We start from the raw sequence: 18,953 nt of genomic DNA, 5'->3' as shown, positions 1-18,953 counted from the left end.
GTCTAGCCAGACTTGCAAGGTAGAATTGGGATCATGATAGTGGGGCGGGGGTGTTCGGGAGAGGAAGCATTTAGGAACCAGAGGAAATTTGTATTTTTCATTGTTGCTACATTGCACCCTGACTGGCTCGTCTCCTCCCCAAGACCCTTCTGTAAGGGGGTCTCCAGTGGCCGACAAATGGGCTTTGCGTCTCCGCACTCCCCCCTCATTCACTATGGTAAGATTTTTTGTTCTGATGATGCCTGATACCTGATCCCTTTGACACCTCATGATCGCACCAGCTGGTGTATTCTTCCATGTGGGCTTTGTTGCTTCTGAGCTAGATGGCTGCTTGTTTACCTTCAAGCCTTTTAAGACCCCAGATGCTATATCTTTTGATAGCCAGGCACTATCAACTTTCTTGGCCACATTTGCTTATGCATACATTTTTCTTCAGCATCGTATCATGGAGGAGAGCATACAATATGATTTTTTTATTCTTTGATAATTGATCCCTTCGGCATCTCATGATCACACAGGCTGCTGTGCTTCTTCCATGTGGCTATGTTGATGTTCATATTTTGTATCATACAAAGTCTTGGTAAAATATCAACTATCTTCCATGTACACATCATTTCAGTTGTGCTCAGTAGCTGTGAGAAAAGTGGCCGCCCACATTTGGACACTGCAGTGCTTCATTGTTGATGTGGTAAATGGACTTCGTCCCCTCAGCCAGGTGTGTGTGTGTGTGTGTGTGTGTGTGTGTGTGTGTGTGTGTGTGTGTGTGAGTGACAGGGTTTGTACACATTAAGACAGTGAGCCTCCCATGCTCAGAGACCGAGGTGTCCTGAAGTACATTCTTGCTGGGCAGTGGGAGTGTGGGTCTTCATCTCCAGGGGCATGCTGGGATTCGTTCTGATTCTGTGCAGGAAGGACTCGGTGGCCTGGATTTCTAATGGCTTTGCTCCAGGAGACGGACTGTCCCAGCGCAGGTGCACTGGATGCAGTCCCCGAGATCCCTTTCCAGCACAGAACGCTTCCCGCTAAGGCTACCTGAAAGCACACCTAAGGCTGACTTCGGTGTCAAGTCTTAGTGTTCTCTATTTCACTTCTGTGGGTGCTAATAGCTACTGTAATCAGTACAAAGCACTCACAAAAAAATTCATGATTAAAGAGTTTATTAAGGAAGTTAACAAGCTGTAATGCCAGAAATGCTCACTGTAGTGTTTTTAGGACATGTTCATTCAAGTTAGCCAGTAATGCATGTCCAACGAAGCCCCAAGTGAAGGCATTACGTTTTAAGTCCCATGGGTCAGCAACTCCACCTTCCCCCAATTAAGTGCCCGGAGACACCCCACTCCCCAAGCCAGCCAGCTGCACAGAAGCACTCAACTTTCTCCGTGAGGTGGCAAGTCCCTCACTCTGTTCCATGCTCTGGCTCCCGGTCCTGCTGCTGCTCCTCTGGTGGTAGAGCTGCCTTCTGGATCCCGGTGGTTCACTGTGTAGGGATCTTGGGTCCAGAAGAGGCCCTCTGCTCCTGGGTCTTGCCGGTAATGAGATCCCTCCTGCGTCTCAAAGGCTCACTTCGATTGAGGGGTGGTTTCCCTGCAGCTGTCTGGACAGTGCACAGGAGCATCCAAGTGCTTCCCGACTGGTGACAGCTCGGTGATTTATCTATTCTAACTTTCCCATTCACGAGGGCAACCGCATTCAGGTAGAACCCCGTGAATTGGTGATTTGTGACTGCTGCTGAATGAGGGGTGCCCCCCAAAAAACCGGAATTAAAAATTTCCCCCCAAAATTTTGTATTTAACTTTTCTTCTTTTTTTTTTTTTAACAAAACAACCATATCACCTTCAAAGTACTCTCCATTACACATATTTGTCAAATCTGCAATTCCATTCTTGGAAACATTTTTCAAACTCATCTGTTTGGACGGCTGACAGCACCTCCCCTCGTTTTTCCCTTCACCTCTTCTGTGTTGTCAAATCGCTGTCCTTTCATGTCCCACTGCGTTTGCAAAAACAAAAAGGAGTTGCAGGTGAGAGATCAGGTGAGTACGGTGTGGGGGACAAGAGGCAATGCTGTTTTTTTGCCCAAAACTGGCACACTGAGATGACAGCAGGTGCATTGTCATGGTGGCAAAACCAGTCCCTGGCCTGCCACAAATCAGGCCTTTTGTCCCACATTGTTATGCAATCTTTTCAGAACCTCTAAATAGAAAGCTTGATTAACAGTCTGACCTGGTTAATGAACTCCAAATGCACTATGAGCCTACAGTTTCATCCCATCGGGAAGTTTTACATACATCCAGAATGAGGTTTGTCAATTCACCTTTTTGAAACAAGAAAACCACTTGGTACGCTTGAGTTTTTTCCATAGCACTCTTTGTAAGTTATGTTCAACATCACTACGGCAGTTTTTGCAATATTTTTTCCTGATCAGGAAACAAAATTTCACAACTGCACGCTATTCTCTTAAATTGGCCATCACAAAAAACGAGGTTCTGGAGAAACTGCATTTACAAAAGAGAACCTTCCCAAGTGACTCCACTGGATGCACTAAGAGCGAGTGCTTGCCCAGTAGGAAAAATACATCCTACAAAAGGTCCACCCAGCAGAGCTTTCTCTCTTACTGTTTTCTACAGCACCTTGCATACCTTGATGGGGAAGTTACCTCCTACATTCCCAGGAATGGCCTAGACACCCCTCAGAGTGCGCAGCATGGACTGAGGTCTCAGTAGCAGCTGGGTTTTTTAGAAATACAGAATTTCAGGCCCCTCCCACAGGAAATGAACCAGATTTTACATTTTAATTGGTTCCTGGGGAGTTTTATCAGGAGGCTTAAAACTCAGCTACAATCCTTGGGCTATGAGGTCAGTGTTTCCAAACCAGCAGCCGCTCTGTGGGAGAGCGAGAAGGCGATCTGTTTCTGCGGAGATTTGCAGCCTCAGAAATCCTATAGCTACAGTAGAGTTGCTATTGTCAGAATCAAAGAATAGGTTCTCCATGGGCACACAGGACATTTTAAGAAGGCGTGAGAATCACCCACACTGATTGCTGGAAGGACCACCCCCACCCTCCCAATTTGGAGACTTGGAAATAAAGGCCCCAAGCACCCCAGGGCTTGCCCTGGAGCTTACTTCACTCCCTGGGGCTCTGGAGACTGATGCTCCAGGTGCTAAATCTAGTTCTGACATTTGAGTCTCTGCATCCCCTTGGGGAGAGCCACCTGTTTAATGATTGGTACAGGTCGTGCGCCCAGGCCAGCCAGGCACAGGGTGCTCTTGTGGTCACCCAAAGTCCCATCTACCGGAGGGTGTGCAGTGGAAAGGGGTTTGCATCCCCAAAGTTACCAATGGCAGTATGGTCAAAAGGTGTGTCGTTCTGGGTGGACGGTGGTGCGAATGAGCAAATGCCAACATTCAGCCCATCGGCTCATAGCCCACAAGTATACTGCAGGCCAAGTAAGGTCTTGGGATTCCGCGGTCTGTGGGTACAGGGCGTGGGACATGGGGCTATCCCAGGTATTGGCTCTCAGTCTGTGGCTCTCGGGAAGGCGTGTCTCAGGTCTGGGGTGGGAGGAGCAAGGCTGCACTAGGTAGGTGCTTCGAAACTCCTGTACTACAGGCCAAAGGAGCCCAGGGGCGCCCTAAAATAGGGCCGGGAGCAGGTATCTACATCCTCAACACCCCAAGGTGTCCACAGTTCACACCTCCACACGGTGGGCGACTGCCCTAAGCGTCTGTCCCACCCCGTCTCACTGCTGTCGGCTCCGAGGGCCAGCGCCCTGCCTAGGTCCCCACGTTGGGTCCCCCACGTGGCCTGCAGCTGAGCCCAGTCACCTGGGGCCCTAGCACAATCGCCGTCCCCCCACCCTAAACGCCCCTCTCCCGATTGTAACTGGGCCCATCCCCAGCCTGCGCCCACCCTGCACCGCGCCCCTCGGTGTCTCCGTGCGTCAGTCACCCCAGTGCGGACCCGAAGAGTGGCAGCGCCAGTCCCGCTGTGCGACACCGGGTGCGCGGGCGCGGCCGCTAAGGGCGAATTGCACAATGTCCTGGTTCCCGTCCTCTTCCTCCTCGGCTCTGCGCCCAGCTGGCTCCCCGAAACCGCCGGTCCCCGCCGCGGCCAGGGGTCCCGGGCTCCGCGGGGCCAGTCGGCGTGGAGAACCGCCGCCTTCCCGGAGGCCTAGCAGGAGGAAGCAAGTGGCCGCTCCTCGCCAGTCCCTGTCCCGGGGCGAGGGGCGTCGCCGCGGGCTCCGCCGCAAAGTCGCAGGACCAGAAAGTGGAGCAACGTCTTGAGTCAGCGCGCCGCTCGGTCGCGGGGTAGGCGCGGTTAGCCGGGAGGCGCGGTCACCAGGGAGGCGCGGTTAGCCGGGAGGCGCGGTCGCCGGGGAGGCGCGGTTAGCCGGGAGGCGCGGTCACCGGGGAGGTTCGGTCAGCGGGGAGGCGCGGTCACCGGGGGAGGCGCGGTCGCTGGGGAGGCGCGGTCAACGGGGAGGTTCGGTCAGCGGGGAGGCGCGGTCACCGGGGAGGTGCGGTCATTGAGAGGAGTCCCCGGAGGGACCGGCCTCGAGCACTTCCCGTGGCCCCTGCGACAGGGACAGCGCGGCGGGCGGGAGTGCCTGGACCATGGCCAGCGGGACGGCGCCGGCGGGGGCCGAGCTGCTGGCCTTCGAGTCGTTCCGGGACTCGAGCTCGCCGCGCCTCGCCTACGGGTACGGGGACGACGGACCGCTCAGCCTGCGCGAGCTGCGGGAGCGCGAATTCAGCCGGCTGGCAGGTGAGCGGGCGCCTGGGCGGCGGGCACCTGCGCTGGGGCCACCAGGGCGCTGCGCTTTCTGGAACCGACGTGGAAGGAGCCTGGTGCCCAGGCGTGAGCAGCACCACCTCGCCAGGAGTACAGTTGGGGGTCGAAGGTCGGGGGGGACGCCTCGTGAACCCTGCTCCCCGAGATCCCGCCGGCAACCCCAAGACTCCTTGCTAGCCCTTTGACATTTCAGTAGCGCAGCGCCTGCCCAGACCTCGTCCCTTCCCTGCCTTTCGGGAACTGGGCTCTCTCCTCCCGGGAAGCAGTGCCAGCCTCGGGAACTGGCCGGGACAGGTCTGCCCTGTCCTACCGTCACTGTGAGTCGACGTGGACTCGATGGCACTTTGGTTTGGTTTGGTTTCGTGAGCAGAGTTGGGGGTCCCCTTTGCCGTCACTTGCCCGGAGATCCCTAAGTCTAAAGTCCAGCCGGAGCTTTGGCTGCAAAATGCGGAGTGCCCACCGGCCGGGACCGCAGGACGCCGGCCCGAGCGTTCCCGGCAGAGTCCCGGATGTTCCCCGGAGGGCCCGCCAGAGGCGCTGGTCCTCGGAACAATGCTGCCGAGCCCTGACAATTTGTTCCTTGCGCAACTTGAGCTTTCGTTCAGGGATAGTACACTGGGACTGGAGGAGGATGGAGGTTTCCGGTGGAAGGGCCGCGAGGAGGAGGAGATTGGTGAAATGGAGATCCAGTGTGATAGGGCCCTGTGGCTAGTCCCAGCCCCCTGCAACTGGGCCGAGGGCTTCGGGGCTGGGGCTCTTGAGTCAAGTGGGGGTACAGGCTACGTGGGCAGGTCGTGGTGCCCGGAACAGGGATGCGGACTCTTATTCTGTCGTGATGAACCATTCATTGGTAGCTGCTATCCTTTCGAAGGGGCTCTGGTTGCGCTGTGGGTAAAGCTCTCTTCTCGAAGCTAACTTCCAGGGCTTGTGTTCAAACCCACCAGCCACTCTGCGGGAGTAAGGCGTGGCAGTCAGCTTCCTGAAGAGCGCAGCTTTGGAAACCCTGCGGGGCAGCTCTGCTGTGGCTTGCAGGCTGCTGTCAGTCGGATTGACTCCGCCTCCGCACTTTCATCCCGTTTATGGCTGGGGACGGAGTGGTCATGTATTGGGCTGCTAATCACATGGACAGCAGTTCGAACCCACCAGCCACCCCACTGAAAGACAAGGCTTTCTACTCCCGTAAGGAGTTACAGTGTCTGAGGCCCACAGGGCAGTTCTACACGGTTCTATAGCGTCACTGCTACGAGTCAGTATCGATTCGATGGCAGAGGTCTTTTTAGTTTTATGGCAGAACCGTGACCATGATTTACAAGTCATTGTCCCCCCTCTGAGGGTTGTAGCCCCTTTTTCCTGTGTAAGGTGGAAGGTTGGGGAGGCTGAGGGCCTTTAGGCATCCCATCCAGACTTCCTTTCTCTACTGTGGACGCGTTCCCCTGCTGGAGGTGGCCACTGGTTCCTCAGTGTACACTCAATGGGAGCCTTTTGCTTTGGAAATCTACTCTGCCCGAGGATGGAAAGGCTGGTGCAATCGACACCTGCACCTGTGGTGGGAGGAACCCCCTTCTTTCTTTTTAAATAAATCCTTGAACTTGTATCATTGCCTCCGCAATTATTTCAGCACCACGCCTATTAAATCCCTCAGACTCGGATCCCTCACGCCCTGCCCTGGCACCCTGGGAAAGTAGAGGCAGGTCTGAGTCCTCCTGGCTTCAGTCCTGTGTCTCGAGGGAACTTTCTGCCCCCTCCACTGCACATGGCGCTGTGCCAGGATCGCAGAAGGCCTTCGGAGGGAGGGCCCTAACTGAATGGAGGTTCTGCCCTATGGTTTTAGTGCAAGTCCTCACCATTTTGTCTACATTTTGGGCAAAATAAATTTCTGTGAGCTAAACTGTTACCACTAGGAGTCTTGGAGCACAGAATTCAATGTCTCCTAAAAATAAATAAACTGGGGGAAAAGACAGCAAATAAACACAACGGAAAGAATCAAACCATTACCACTCCTCCCTCTCACTGTCCTCCTGCACAGGAGTAATTTGGGGGGCAGGCGGAGGGTCCTTTGTTTGCTTTTTAATAAATCTATGGCTTTAGTAAGACAAAAACCAACAGGGTAATATGAAGGTTACATTTAATGAAGAGTTTTCAGAGACTTAACACATGTGTAAAAAGATTTTTTAAATGCAGCACTAGATGCAGTTTATTTTTCTACAACATGATAAAAGCCTTTTACTAAACAAAAGTATCAAAATATGAAACTATTGTCTCTTTTTAAAAAAGATAATTATATTAGGGTCTCTCACGGCTCTTGTAACAATCCAGACATCATTTGTATAAAGCACATTTGTATATATGTTGCCATCATCATTTTCAAAACATTTTCTTTCTACATGAGCCCTTGGTATTGGTTCCTCTTTTTTTCCCCTTCCTCCCCGACCCTCTCACCTTCATCAGGGTGACCTGATCCTGTTGACTCCTCGTGATCACACAGGTTGTGTGCTTCTTCCATGTGAGCTTTGTTGCTTCCCAGTTAGATGGCTCCTTATTTATCTTCAAGGCTTTAAGACCCCAGACACTATATCTTGTAACAGCCGGGCACCATCAGCTTTCTTCACCACCTTTGCTTATGCACCCATTTTGTCTTCAGCAATTGTGTCGGGAAGGTGAGTATCACAGAATACCAGGTTATAGAAAAAAAGCGTTCTTGTGTTGATGGAGTACTTTGTGTAGAGACCCAATGTCCATCTGCTGTCTTAATACTTAATATATAAATATATGTACAAAGGCCTATATCCCCATCGTCATACAGAAATATATTTACATATGTGCATGCCTGTCTTTATACCTCTATAAATGTCCTTTTCCCCCTGGTTCTTTCCTCTGTTTCCTTTGGCTTTCCCAAGAGCAGTTCTGCTCTGTCCTGTAGGGTCACTGTGAGTTGAAATGGTCTCCATAGCAGGGAGGGGTTTTTGTTGTTGTCGTTTTCGTTTTAAGATAAAATAATCTACCTGTGTATACTTTCTAATAGAAAGATGTATTCTCTTCAAGAAGTTTCCATCTCAAAAATGACAGGTTTGGGAACGTCTTTGCAAGTGACAGCATGAACGTCAGACAGAAATACACTGGATGATACTGTTGGCGGCACCGTCCTCCGTTACGCTGCTACTGGTTTTTTTTTTTCCATCTTAAAGCCTAACTGTAATTTAGTTTAACTAGTATAAAAGGTTGACCTTGAGCAGTAGGCTTTTTAAAAAATCATTTTTATTAGGGGCTCATACAACTCTATTTGCAATCCATATATACATCAATTGTGTAAAGCACATTTGTACATTCATTTCCCTCATCATTCTCATGTCCAGTGGCCTACAAATGGGCTTTGGGTTTCCACTCTGCACTACCCCTCTCATTCACTATGATAAGATATTTTGTTTTGATGATGCCCGATACCTGATCCCTTCGACACCTCATGATCGCACAGGCTGGTGTGCTTCTTCCATGTGGGCTTTGTTGCTTCTGAGCTAGATGGCTGCTTGTTCACCTTCAAGCCTTTAAGACCCCAGACATTATATCTTTTGATAGTTGGGCACCATTAGCTTTCTTCGCCACATTTGCTTATGTACCCGTTTGTCTTCAGCAATCGTATCAGGGAGGTGAACACACAATGATATGTGTTTTTTTGTTGTTGTTGTTATTTGATGCCTGATAACTAATCCCTTCAGAACCACGTGATCACACAGGCTGGTGTGTTCTTCCATGTGGGCTTTGTTGCTTCTGAGCTGGATGGCTGCTTATTTACATTCAAGCCTTTAAGACCCAAGATGCTACATCTTTTTATAGCCAGGCACCATAAACTTTCTTCACCACATTTGCTTGTTTACCCGCTTTGTCTTCAGCGGTTGTGTCGGGAAGGTGAGCATCATAGAGTACCAATTTAATAGAAGAAAGTATTCTTGCATTGAGGTAATACTTGAGTGGAGGCTAATGTCCTTCTGCTACCTCAATACTAAACCTTTAAATATATGCACATAGATCTATTTCCCCATCCTCATATATAAATATATTTATGTATGTACATGCCTTTATTTAGACCTCTATAAATGCTCTTTGCTTCCTGGCTCTTTCTTCTATTTCCTTTGACTTTCCTCTTATCCCACTATCATGCTCAATCTTCCTTTGGGTTTCAGTAACTCCTCTTGGTTACATTACCCTTGATCATGCCCTACCAGGACCTCCCACACCCTCCTCACCACCGATTTGGATCACTTGTTGTTCCCTTGTCCCTGGGTTTGTTAACACCACTACCTTTCCCCCCCCCTCCCCCTCTCCCATGTCCTCCTGGAACTGTTGGTCCCGTTGTTTTCTCCTCCAGACTGTTCATCCAGCCTATCTTATTTACACAGACCTGCAGAGATAATAACACGCACAAAAACAAGACAGAGCAAAACCAAGCAACAATATACAACAAAACAATGACAAAAAAATCAAAATAAAACACAAGAAAGAAAAGCTTGTAGTTAGTTCAAGGATTGTTTGTTGGCCTTTAGGAATGTTTTCCAGTCCAGTCTGTTGAGGCACCTAGCCCTGGCCCCAAAGACTACCTTTGGCATTCACTGGGGACCTTGCCACTCTGTTCCCTTGCTGTTCTGTTGCACCCCCTTAGTGTTTTGCCTCGGTGTGGTGGGATCAGATCGGGCGCAGTTCCCACACCGTGTTTCCCGTGTTGTCCCCTGTAGGGCTATGGGTTAGTGAGGGATGTCGTGTCTCATAGTGGGGCTGGCCATGTAGTCCTCTCTGTCGACTGACTGCTCTGAGTGGGAACATTGTCCTCACGGTGGCCTGGTGGGCCAGGATGTGCTCCACTCTCTCCTCCTCCCCCTTCATCTGTTCCCGTGCGCTCTGATCAGATATGTCCCTCTCCCGGAGCTGCATGTTCAGTGTTGTTCTCTGAAATAAATTCTTCTTGGGAGAGGGGCAGGTGTCCATGTAGTTGGGATTGGGGCTGGCTCCTCAGACCTCTCCACTGGTTCCCTACTCCATGTCGGCATGTTGCATTCACATCTTGGAGCACTGGGTTGAAGTCTGGTCCCTCTTGCTAGTGACTTTTTAAAAGAGAGAGAAATATTCTGGACATAGAACCAAATCAGCAACTGCTAGTTCTTTTCATTGCTTTACCATTTCCCCAACCAGCCTCCAAATTTTAACAAAAATGACCCTACCCATCTCCCTTCTTTCCCATTATCCCCAAATAATATACCCATAATAGTCATCTACAGTAGCCCTGGTGGTGTACTGCTTACACCTTCTTCTGCGGCCCGCATGGTTGAATGTTCAAAACCACCTGCAGCTCCGAGGGAGAAGACTGGGCTTTCTACTCCCATAAATCGCAAGCATCTTGGAAGCCCACAGGGGGTCGCTATGAGTCAGCATTGACTTGATGACAGTGAGCTTGGTTTGGAAGAGTCACCTATACACATAATATCCAGTAAAAATGCAGAGTTAACACCATTAAGGAGGGTGTGCAGGTTGGAGGTCTGCAGTATCTCTTTGCTCTCCCACAGGCCCACTCTGCAAGTTGTGTCTGTCAGACGGACAAAGGGCCTCGCAGTCCCTCGCTTTCCTGCAGGCTTGAGGGCTGCTGGTTTCGTGTTGTCAGATGCCATGGAGTTGTTCTGACTTGTAGCGACCCCATATACAACAGAAGGACACACCGCCCCGGCATGCGCTGTCCTTATAAGTGTGATGCCCGAGTCCATCATTGCGGCCCCTCAGCGGGGAGTTACCTCTTTCACACTGCCTCTCCATTTCGCAAACATCCTGTCCTTTCCTGGAACTAGTCTGTCCTGATAACATGTCCAAAGTGCACGAGAGAGGTCCTGCCATCTTTGCCTCTCAGGAGCATTTGGGATGTACTCCTTCCAAGGCAGATCATTTGTTCTTTTGGCTGTCCATGGTACTTTTAATAAAAATACTAAGGGGGCAGCTCTGGATAAATAACTTTTAAGTGCTGAAATGTTCTGTCTGGTCATTGGGGGAGTTGTGGGAGGATATAGTGACTAAGAGCAGGATGCGTGGTGGGCAGGGTAGGGTGCTCTCTGCCGCTTCTTAGGTCTCTCACAAGCGTCTGACACAATTTATATCCATTTAGTTCTTGTCTTCCTCCGCCATTGTCACGTCACTTCCTACTTTGTTCAGTTTGTCTTTAATACTTATAATACAGTAAGTGCTCAATTATTTTTGATTATGAAAAGCACACAATAGACTAGGATACATAATCAACCTGATGAAGACCATGAACAAAAAATTCACAACTAATATCATACTTCAATGAACCCGGTGGCGCTCTTGGATAAGTGTTGGACTAGTAACCATGAGATCAGCAGTTCCAACCCATCAGCTGCTCTGAGGGGGAAACGATGGGTCTATCTGAGGCCTCCAGAGAGATTTACAGCCCAGCAGGGAGAGAGGGAGAAAAGAAGAGATGATACCAAGGGCTCAAATAGCACGTAAATGTTTAGAAAATGCTGATGGCAACATATGTACAAATATGCTTGATACAATTGATGTATGGAATGTTATAAGAAATGTAAGAACCCCCAATAAAATGATTTTTTTAAAAAGACTTATAGCCTTGACTGGATAGGGTTACCATGAGTCGGCATTGACTTGATGGCAGTGTATTTACTTTATTGCTGTTGAAACATCATAATGCTAAAAGACTGAAAGGTGTCTCCTAAAGGACAGGAGCAACCCAAGGATGTTTCCTCTTGCCGCTCCTATTCAACACTGATTGGAGGTCTAATTAGACAAGAAAATTAAATTAAAGGCTCCTGAATTAGAAAGAAAGGAGTAAAACTAATCCTATTTGCAGATGCCACAGTTTCATATTTAGAAAGTCGTAAAGAATACACACACCCCCACACACACTCAGAAGTAAAACTAATAGTTTAGCAAGGCTGTAGAATTCAAGGTCAACTTTGAGATATCAATTCATTTTCTGTATACAACAAAGAAAAATATGAAAATGAAATTAAGAATATTTTTCCAATAGCATTAAAAAGAAGATACCTGGAAATAAATTTTCTAAAAGAAGGACAAGACACGTACACCGAAAACTACAAATACCATGAAGGAAATTAAAAACTTAAATAAACAGAAAGACATCCTGTGGTCTTGTATCGAAAGACTTAACATTAAAAAAAAGACTTAACATTGTTAAAATGGCAAAACTTGCTAAATTGTTCTGCAGAATCACAATTGTATCAAAATCCCAGCTGCCTTTTTACAGCAATGACAAACTGATCCTAAAATTCATGTAAAAATTCAAAGGACCCCAAACAACCAAAATAATCTTTAAAAAAGAATGAAGTTAGAGAATCGCTCTTTTTAATTTAAAAACTTAAAAAAATAATTTTATTGGGGGCTCATACAATTTTTACTCCATACATACATCCATTGTGTCAAGCAAAAACTTTTAACAAAGTTTCAGTATTCAAGGCAGTGTGATAGTGACTCAAAGAGAGAATATCGATCAACGAATGGTATAGGATTGGGAATCCAGGAATAAACACTTGCGTTCATGGTCAGCTGATTTTTGACAAGGGGTGAAGCCAATTCCATGGGCAAAGTATAGCCTTGAATGAATCCTGCTGCCGTGAGAGAAGTACAGTCAGAATGCTGCTGAGCGGCAAGAAGAGCCAGACTCCGTCTCATGTATGTTGGACATGACACAGGAGGCCAGCCCCGGAGAAAGACATTCTGCTTGCTGAAGTAGAGGGTCAGTGAAGCCCCTCCCCAGGATGGACGGACACAGTGGCGGCAACACCGGGCTCATAGGACTACTGTGAGGATGGCGCAGGACCAGGCTGTTTCCGTCCTGTGCCTTACAGAGTGGCGATGAGTTGGAACTGATGTAATGACATCTACAACAAGATAACTATATTAAAAAAGGAAAGCACTAGCAAGTGTTGGCAGGGATGTAGAGACATTGGGGCCCTCGTGCCTTGCTTGCAGGCTTCCAAAATTGTGCAACCACTGTGGAAAACAGAACTGTTTGGGAGTTTCTCGAAATAGCTAACTACGTGGCCTCCCAACTTTTCTCCTAGGTTTTTACCCAAGAGATTTGAAAAACATACATGTCCACATAAAAACCTGCACATGACAATTCATAGCAATACACACCCTAAAAATGATTTTTAAATGATTTTTTTAAAAGGAGATGAGGTTCGGACTGTCCCATAAATGTACTCTGTTACTGAGAAGCGCAGAACAGTGTTCTGTGCTAGGTTCTTGGCGTTCAGAGACTAGCACATATTCCTTTCTCAGAATTCATCTTAAGACAATCTGTTCCCACAGTGTCATATCTCAGAATTTTTTCCCATGTGAATACTGATAAAGTACGAGATGGGGCTAGTACAATCATTCTTTATTTTAAATACTTTTAATAGACATTTAGCTCATTTCTAGCCTCTTGCTATTGTTGACAACACTGTCTAGAGATCCTCATTTGTTTCTTTTTCACATGGGTATTTGTAAGATATATTCTGAAAAGAGGAATTACTAGGTCAAAAGGCATTTGCATTTAAAAATAGAATTTTTTTTTTGGTTGTTGTTTTTAAACTCATTTTATTGGGGGCTCATACAATTCTTATCACAATCTATATATACATCCATTGTGTAAAGCACATTTGTACATTTGTTACCCCTCATCATTCTCAAAACATTTGCTCTCCACTTAAGCCCCTGGCATCAGCTCCTCATTTTCCCCCTCCCTCTCCATGCTCCCCTCCCTCATAACCCTTGATAATTAAAAAAATTATTATTTTGTCATATCTTACACTGTCCGATGTCTCCCTTCAACTTTTCTGTTGTCCGTCCCCCAGGGAGGAGGTTATATGTAGCTCCCTGTAATCGGTTTCCCCTTTCTAGCCCACCCTCCCTCCACCCTCCCAGTAGAAATGTAATTGTGATGGTTAGGTGTCAGTGAGTTGGCTTTGACTCCGGCAACAGAGCAGATCAGCCCGGCCCTGGGCCGTTCTCACAGCTCTTACGTTTGAGCCCCTTGCTGCAGCCACTGTGTCCATCCAGCTGGTTGAGGGTCTGTCACTGTTTTGCTGACCATCGACTTTCTGAAACGTGATGTCCTTTTCCAGGAACTGGTCTCTCTGATAACACGTCCAAAGTACGTCAGATGAAGTCTTGCCCTTGTATCTGAGGGACATTCTGGCTGCACTTCCTCCACGACACACTTGTTTCTTCTGCTGGCGATCCTTGGTACTCTCTGTCTTCTTTGTTGACACCACCATGCAGATGCACCTCTGCTTCTGTGCTCTTCCTTGTCCACGATCCAGGTGATTGACAGGACTGGAGCTTAGCTCAGGTCCAGGGCCCTTTAGTGCACAAAGTGACCTCTTTTCTCTATCACACTTTAAAGAGGCGTTGTGCAGCAGACTCACCCGGTGCAGCACGTCAATTGATTTCTGGACACGAGTTCTGAATCGGAGAAAAATGAAATCTTTGACAACTTCACTCTGTTCTCAGCAAACCAAGGTGTTGTCTCTTGGTCCATTTGGGGAGACTTTTGTTTCCCTTACACTGAGGGGTAATCCGTTTCGAAGGCCGTGTTCCGTAGACTTGGTTTGTAAGTGCATAACCCTGGTTAGTAAGTGCCTAAATTCCTCTTTGCACAACCCTGACGCCCACCGTTCTGGATTTTTTTTTTAACAATTTATTGGGGCTGATACAATTCTTTTCACAGTTCATACATATATATACATCAATTGTATAAAGCACATCTGTACAGTCTTTGCCCTAATCATTTTTTTCTCTTTTCTTCTTTTACATTTTATTAGGGACTCAAACAACTCTTACCACAATCCATACATATACATACATCAATTGTATAAAGCACATCCATACATTCCCTGCCCCAATCATTCTCAAGGCATTTGCTCTCCACCGTTCTGGATTTTAAGTCATGCGCTCTCCACCTGTTTTGTTCCTGGAAGCAGCAGCATGCAGAGGTTCTGCAGGAGCCCAGGGAAGTGTTGTTCTTTGCAGTGTTATCCATAGTGGTCATGATGCACACAGTCAAATCCATTTGAATGCTTAATAAAGCCCGGATAACATTGTTCTGATATTCTCCGCTTCCATCCAAGATCCATCTGACATCAGCCGTGGATGCTCCTTCATTACCTGTCCTCTTTGAATCTACTTTGATGTTTTGGCTGTACCTCTACAACCATTTAAAAATATTTATAAATCATTTTATTGGGGGCTTGTACAGGTCTTATAACAATCCACACATAAATTGTGCCAAGCACATTTGTACATATGTTGCCATCATTTTCCAAACATTTTCTTTCTACTTGAGACCTTGTTATCAGCAACTCTTTCTTACCTCCCTCCCCCACTCTCGTGACCCCTTGGTAAATTATAAACTATTTTCATATCTTATACTAATCTGTCTCCCTTAACCCATATTTCTGTTGTTTGCCCCCTGGGGAGGGTATATACATCAATCATTGTGCTTGTTTCCCCTTTCTCCCCTTTCTCTTCCCACCTTCCCCCTACCCTCATGGTATCACTATTCCCAGTATTGTTCTTGAAGGGTCTATCTGTCCTAGATTCCATGTGTTAAGAGCTCTTATCGGTACCAGTGTGCATGCTCCAGTCTAGCTGTATTTGTAAGGTAAAAACTGGGGTCATGATAGGGAAGAAGCATTAAAAAACTTGAGGAATGTTGTGTGTTTTGTTGGTGCTATACTGCACCCTGGCTGGCTTCCCTTCCTGTGATGCTTCTGTAAGGGGATGTCCAATTGTCTACAGATGGGCTTTGGATCTCCACTCCAACCCCCCTTGTTCACATCGATATGATTGTTTGTTTGGGGCCTTCTGGTGTCTGGTACCTAATCCCATCGACCCTTCATGATCACACAGGCTGGCGTGCCTCTTCCATGTGGGTTTTATTGCTTCCCAGCTGGACAGCCACTTATTTAACTTCAAGCCTTTAAGACCCCAGGTGCTATATCTTGTAATAGCTGGGTACCATAGCTTTCTTTACCACATTTGCTTATGCACCTACTTTGAATTCAGTGATTGTGTCAGGAAGGTGAGCATCACAGAATGCCAGGTTACTAGAACATAGTGTTCTTGTGTTGAGGGAGTACTTGCGTAGAGACCCAATGTCCTTCTGCCACCTTGATACTTAAGATATAAATATATGTACATAGACCTATATCCTTATTGTTTTATATTAATGTATTTATATCTATACATGCCTATCTTTATACCTCTATAAGTGTCTTTTGCCTCCTAGTTCTTTCCTCTACTTCCTTTTACTTTCCTCTTGTCCCACTATCATGTTCGACCTTCATTCAGCTCTCAGTAACTCCTCTCGGCTACTTTGCACTTGATTAAACCCCACCAGGTGTTCTACACCCTCCTTGCCATTGATTTTAGATCTCTTGTTGTTCCTTTGTCCCTGGGCTTGTTCTACAACCATTTTCAAATTGTCTTTAGCAAAATATACTCATAGGTCATATGAATGGTATTGCTCAATAATTCCTGCATTCTATTGGGTCACTTCCCCCCCCCCACCAAATGGGCATAATTATGGATCTCATTTAGTAAGTTGTGTTTCAAAATTTTTGTCATAGTCTAGAGAGTGCTTCTGGTGCCATATCAGCTTGTTGAAAACATTTAAATTCCTGGAGTCTCGCTTTGCCTTATGCCTTCAGTGTAGCTTGGACTATGTGATCATATGTTACCGTTTACAGTAGTTGAATGTTAATCACTGGTTTGGGCACATTAATTGTTTTCCTTCCATATTTCCCCCCATAGGTACATGTTTCATTTACTGGGACTTAGTGCATCCATTTAAAATCTTATTATAATTATTTTAGTTTTTAGTTTTTGTTGTTCCATCATTTTATTAGGGGCTTTTACAGCTCTTCTAACAATCCATACATCAATTGTATCAAGCATAGTGGACATATGTTGCCATGTTTCCTGCATCATATTTGGCTATTAGAATCCTTCAATATTTTCAACCTGAGGCTTACATTTTTACTCTGTCCCTACAGCTTAAGGTAGACTGAATGTGGCCTTCCCTTTTGTTTTATAACTCCAGGCCATTACAACGCTTGACTTTGTCTTCTCAAATTGTCATTTGAAATTTTCTGTTCAGCTCCTTTACATGATTACTTCTTCTATTTGCTCTCGCTACGGTATGTCAAGACAAGTTTCAGCGTTGCTTCTGACATCCGTATTGATCTTTTCTTTCTTTCCTGTCTTTTTAATGAATCTTTTATTTCTTCATTGATGAAAGCAAATTTCATTCTTGATGTCCTCATTTCAAGGCTCACCTGGTCTCCTGTCATCAGTGTTCAGTGCATCGCATCTGTTCTTGAGAGTGTCTCTAAACTCAGGCAGGATATATTTGGTTCTCATGGATGGGTTGCAATGTTTTTCAGCTTGAAGTTGAACCTCTGTATGAGCAGCCAGTGGTCTGTTCCACTGTTGGTTCCTGGCTTTGCTTTGGCGATGATATTGAACATCTCTGTTGTCTATTCCTGCAGAAGAAATCAATTTCATTCCTGTATATTCCTTCTGGTGAGGTCCACATGTATAGTCACCATTTATGTTCTTGAAAAATATTTGCTATGAAAAGGTCATTGGTCTTGCAAAACTCTATCCATGAAATCTCAATCTTTGTTTTTATTCCCAAAGTCCTATTTTCCAACTACTGATGCTTCCTCTTTGTCTTTAACTGTCCCATTTTAATCACCAGTAATTAGCAATGCATCTTGATTGCATGTTTGACCAACTTCAGACTGAAGAAATTAGTAGAGTTCTTCAATTCATTGGTTTGAGTGGTTGGTGCAACAATTTCAATAATAGTATTAACTGATCTTTTGTCACAGATAGAACTTTATGTTAAGATAGATCTTGAAGTGTTCTTTTTGATGATAATATGACACCTTCTTCTTGGATTGGTTACTCCTGGCATAGTAAACCATATGATTGTCTGATTTAAAATGGCCAACACCAGTCTATTTCTGTTGATCAATTCAATTTAGTCAGCCTGAAATACTGATCTTTATGTATTTCATTTTTTATAACTTCCAATTTTTCCTACTTTCATACTTTCTACATAACATGTTCTGATTATGAATGAGTGTTTGGTGCTATTTCTTTTCATTTTGAGCTGTGTCCTCTCAGCAAAAAATTCACCACCATCGAGTCCATTCTGACTCATAACGATGCTAAAGTCAGACTAGAACTGTCCTGCTGGCCTTCCAAGACTGTCACCGTCGATGAGTATAGAAAGCCCCATTCTCTCTCACAGAGCAGCCAGTGGTTTCAAACTGCCGACCTTGTGGTTTGCAGCATAATGCATAACATACCACACCCCTAGGGCTCGTCCCTTCGGAAAGGAAACTTTATGCGTGTTCCTTACATGATATCGTGGTAGACTCTGCCTTGAGGAGGCAGCTCTTTCCTAGTCATATTTTACGTGCCTTCCAACCTGAGGGGCTCATCTGCCAGCCAGCAGGGTGTGATACCCAGAATGTTTTCCGTGGATACATTTTCAGAAATGGACTGCCTCTTCCTTACATTGATCTGTTCTGGGGCTGGACGCTCCGCTGAAACGTGAACCTGCTGGCATTCGACATCATTGCCAGTGTCCCAGCAACCCGCAAGCCGCCCCGTCTGGTAAACTGACGAATGAGTGGGGTAGAATGTGGCGTTGTCACCAAATTAAGTCCCATAAAGAAGTGGTAGTAATTTACCTTCGTACCAGCTACATGACAGAGGCTGATGTCCCCACACCCTCACTCAAACAGAGCGTTGTCCGACTTTCTGAACTCTGCCAATCTGGCTGGTCAACATGCCATCTCAGCCTCATCTGAATGTGCATTTCTGAAGTCTGAGAACAGCTGGAATGCGATCCCTGTCGCCTCTGATGAGGGCTGATTGCAGAGCTCATGTGCTCAGGGAGAAGCAGAGCTTACCCACCAGGGGGTGTGGGGGGCTGCTGGGAGCAACCTGCAGCGCAGGGGGTTGGGCATGGATGGTGAACCATGATATGAACTATCTCCACCATCCTCCATCACACCCGTCTGCCAGCTTCCCAGAGAACTGGTTAATCAGAAAGGCTCTCCAAGGGCT

General features: G+C 46.6%; 1 protein-coding gene across 1 annotated transcript in view; it reads left to right on the top strand.

Annotated features, from left to right (window-relative positions):
* The first annotated feature begins 4,479 nt into the window (after positions 1–4,479).
* MOCOS (molybdenum cofactor sulfurase) overlaps positions 4,480–18,953 on the top strand; it is a 64,740-nt gene continuing 50,266 nt past the window's right edge. Inside the window, exon 1 of the mRNA XM_075532572.1 lies at positions 4,480–4,763. Within this exon, the coding sequence (XP_075388687.1) occupies positions 4,613–4,763 (151 nt within the window). The 5' untranslated portion in view covers positions 4,480–4,612. The remainder of the gene's footprint in view (positions 4,764–18,953) is intronic.

The sequence above is a fragment of the Tenrec ecaudatus genome, chromosome 15 (genome assembly GCF_050624435.1).
Source record: "Tenrec ecaudatus isolate mTenEca1 chromosome 15, mTenEca1.hap1, whole genome shotgun sequence".
Classification (NCBI taxonomy): Eukaryota; Metazoa; Chordata; class Mammalia; order Afrosoricida; family Tenrecidae; genus Tenrec; species Tenrec ecaudatus.
The sequence above is the reverse complement of the archived record's forward strand: the minus strand, read 5'-3'. Positions and strand labels throughout refer to the sequence as shown.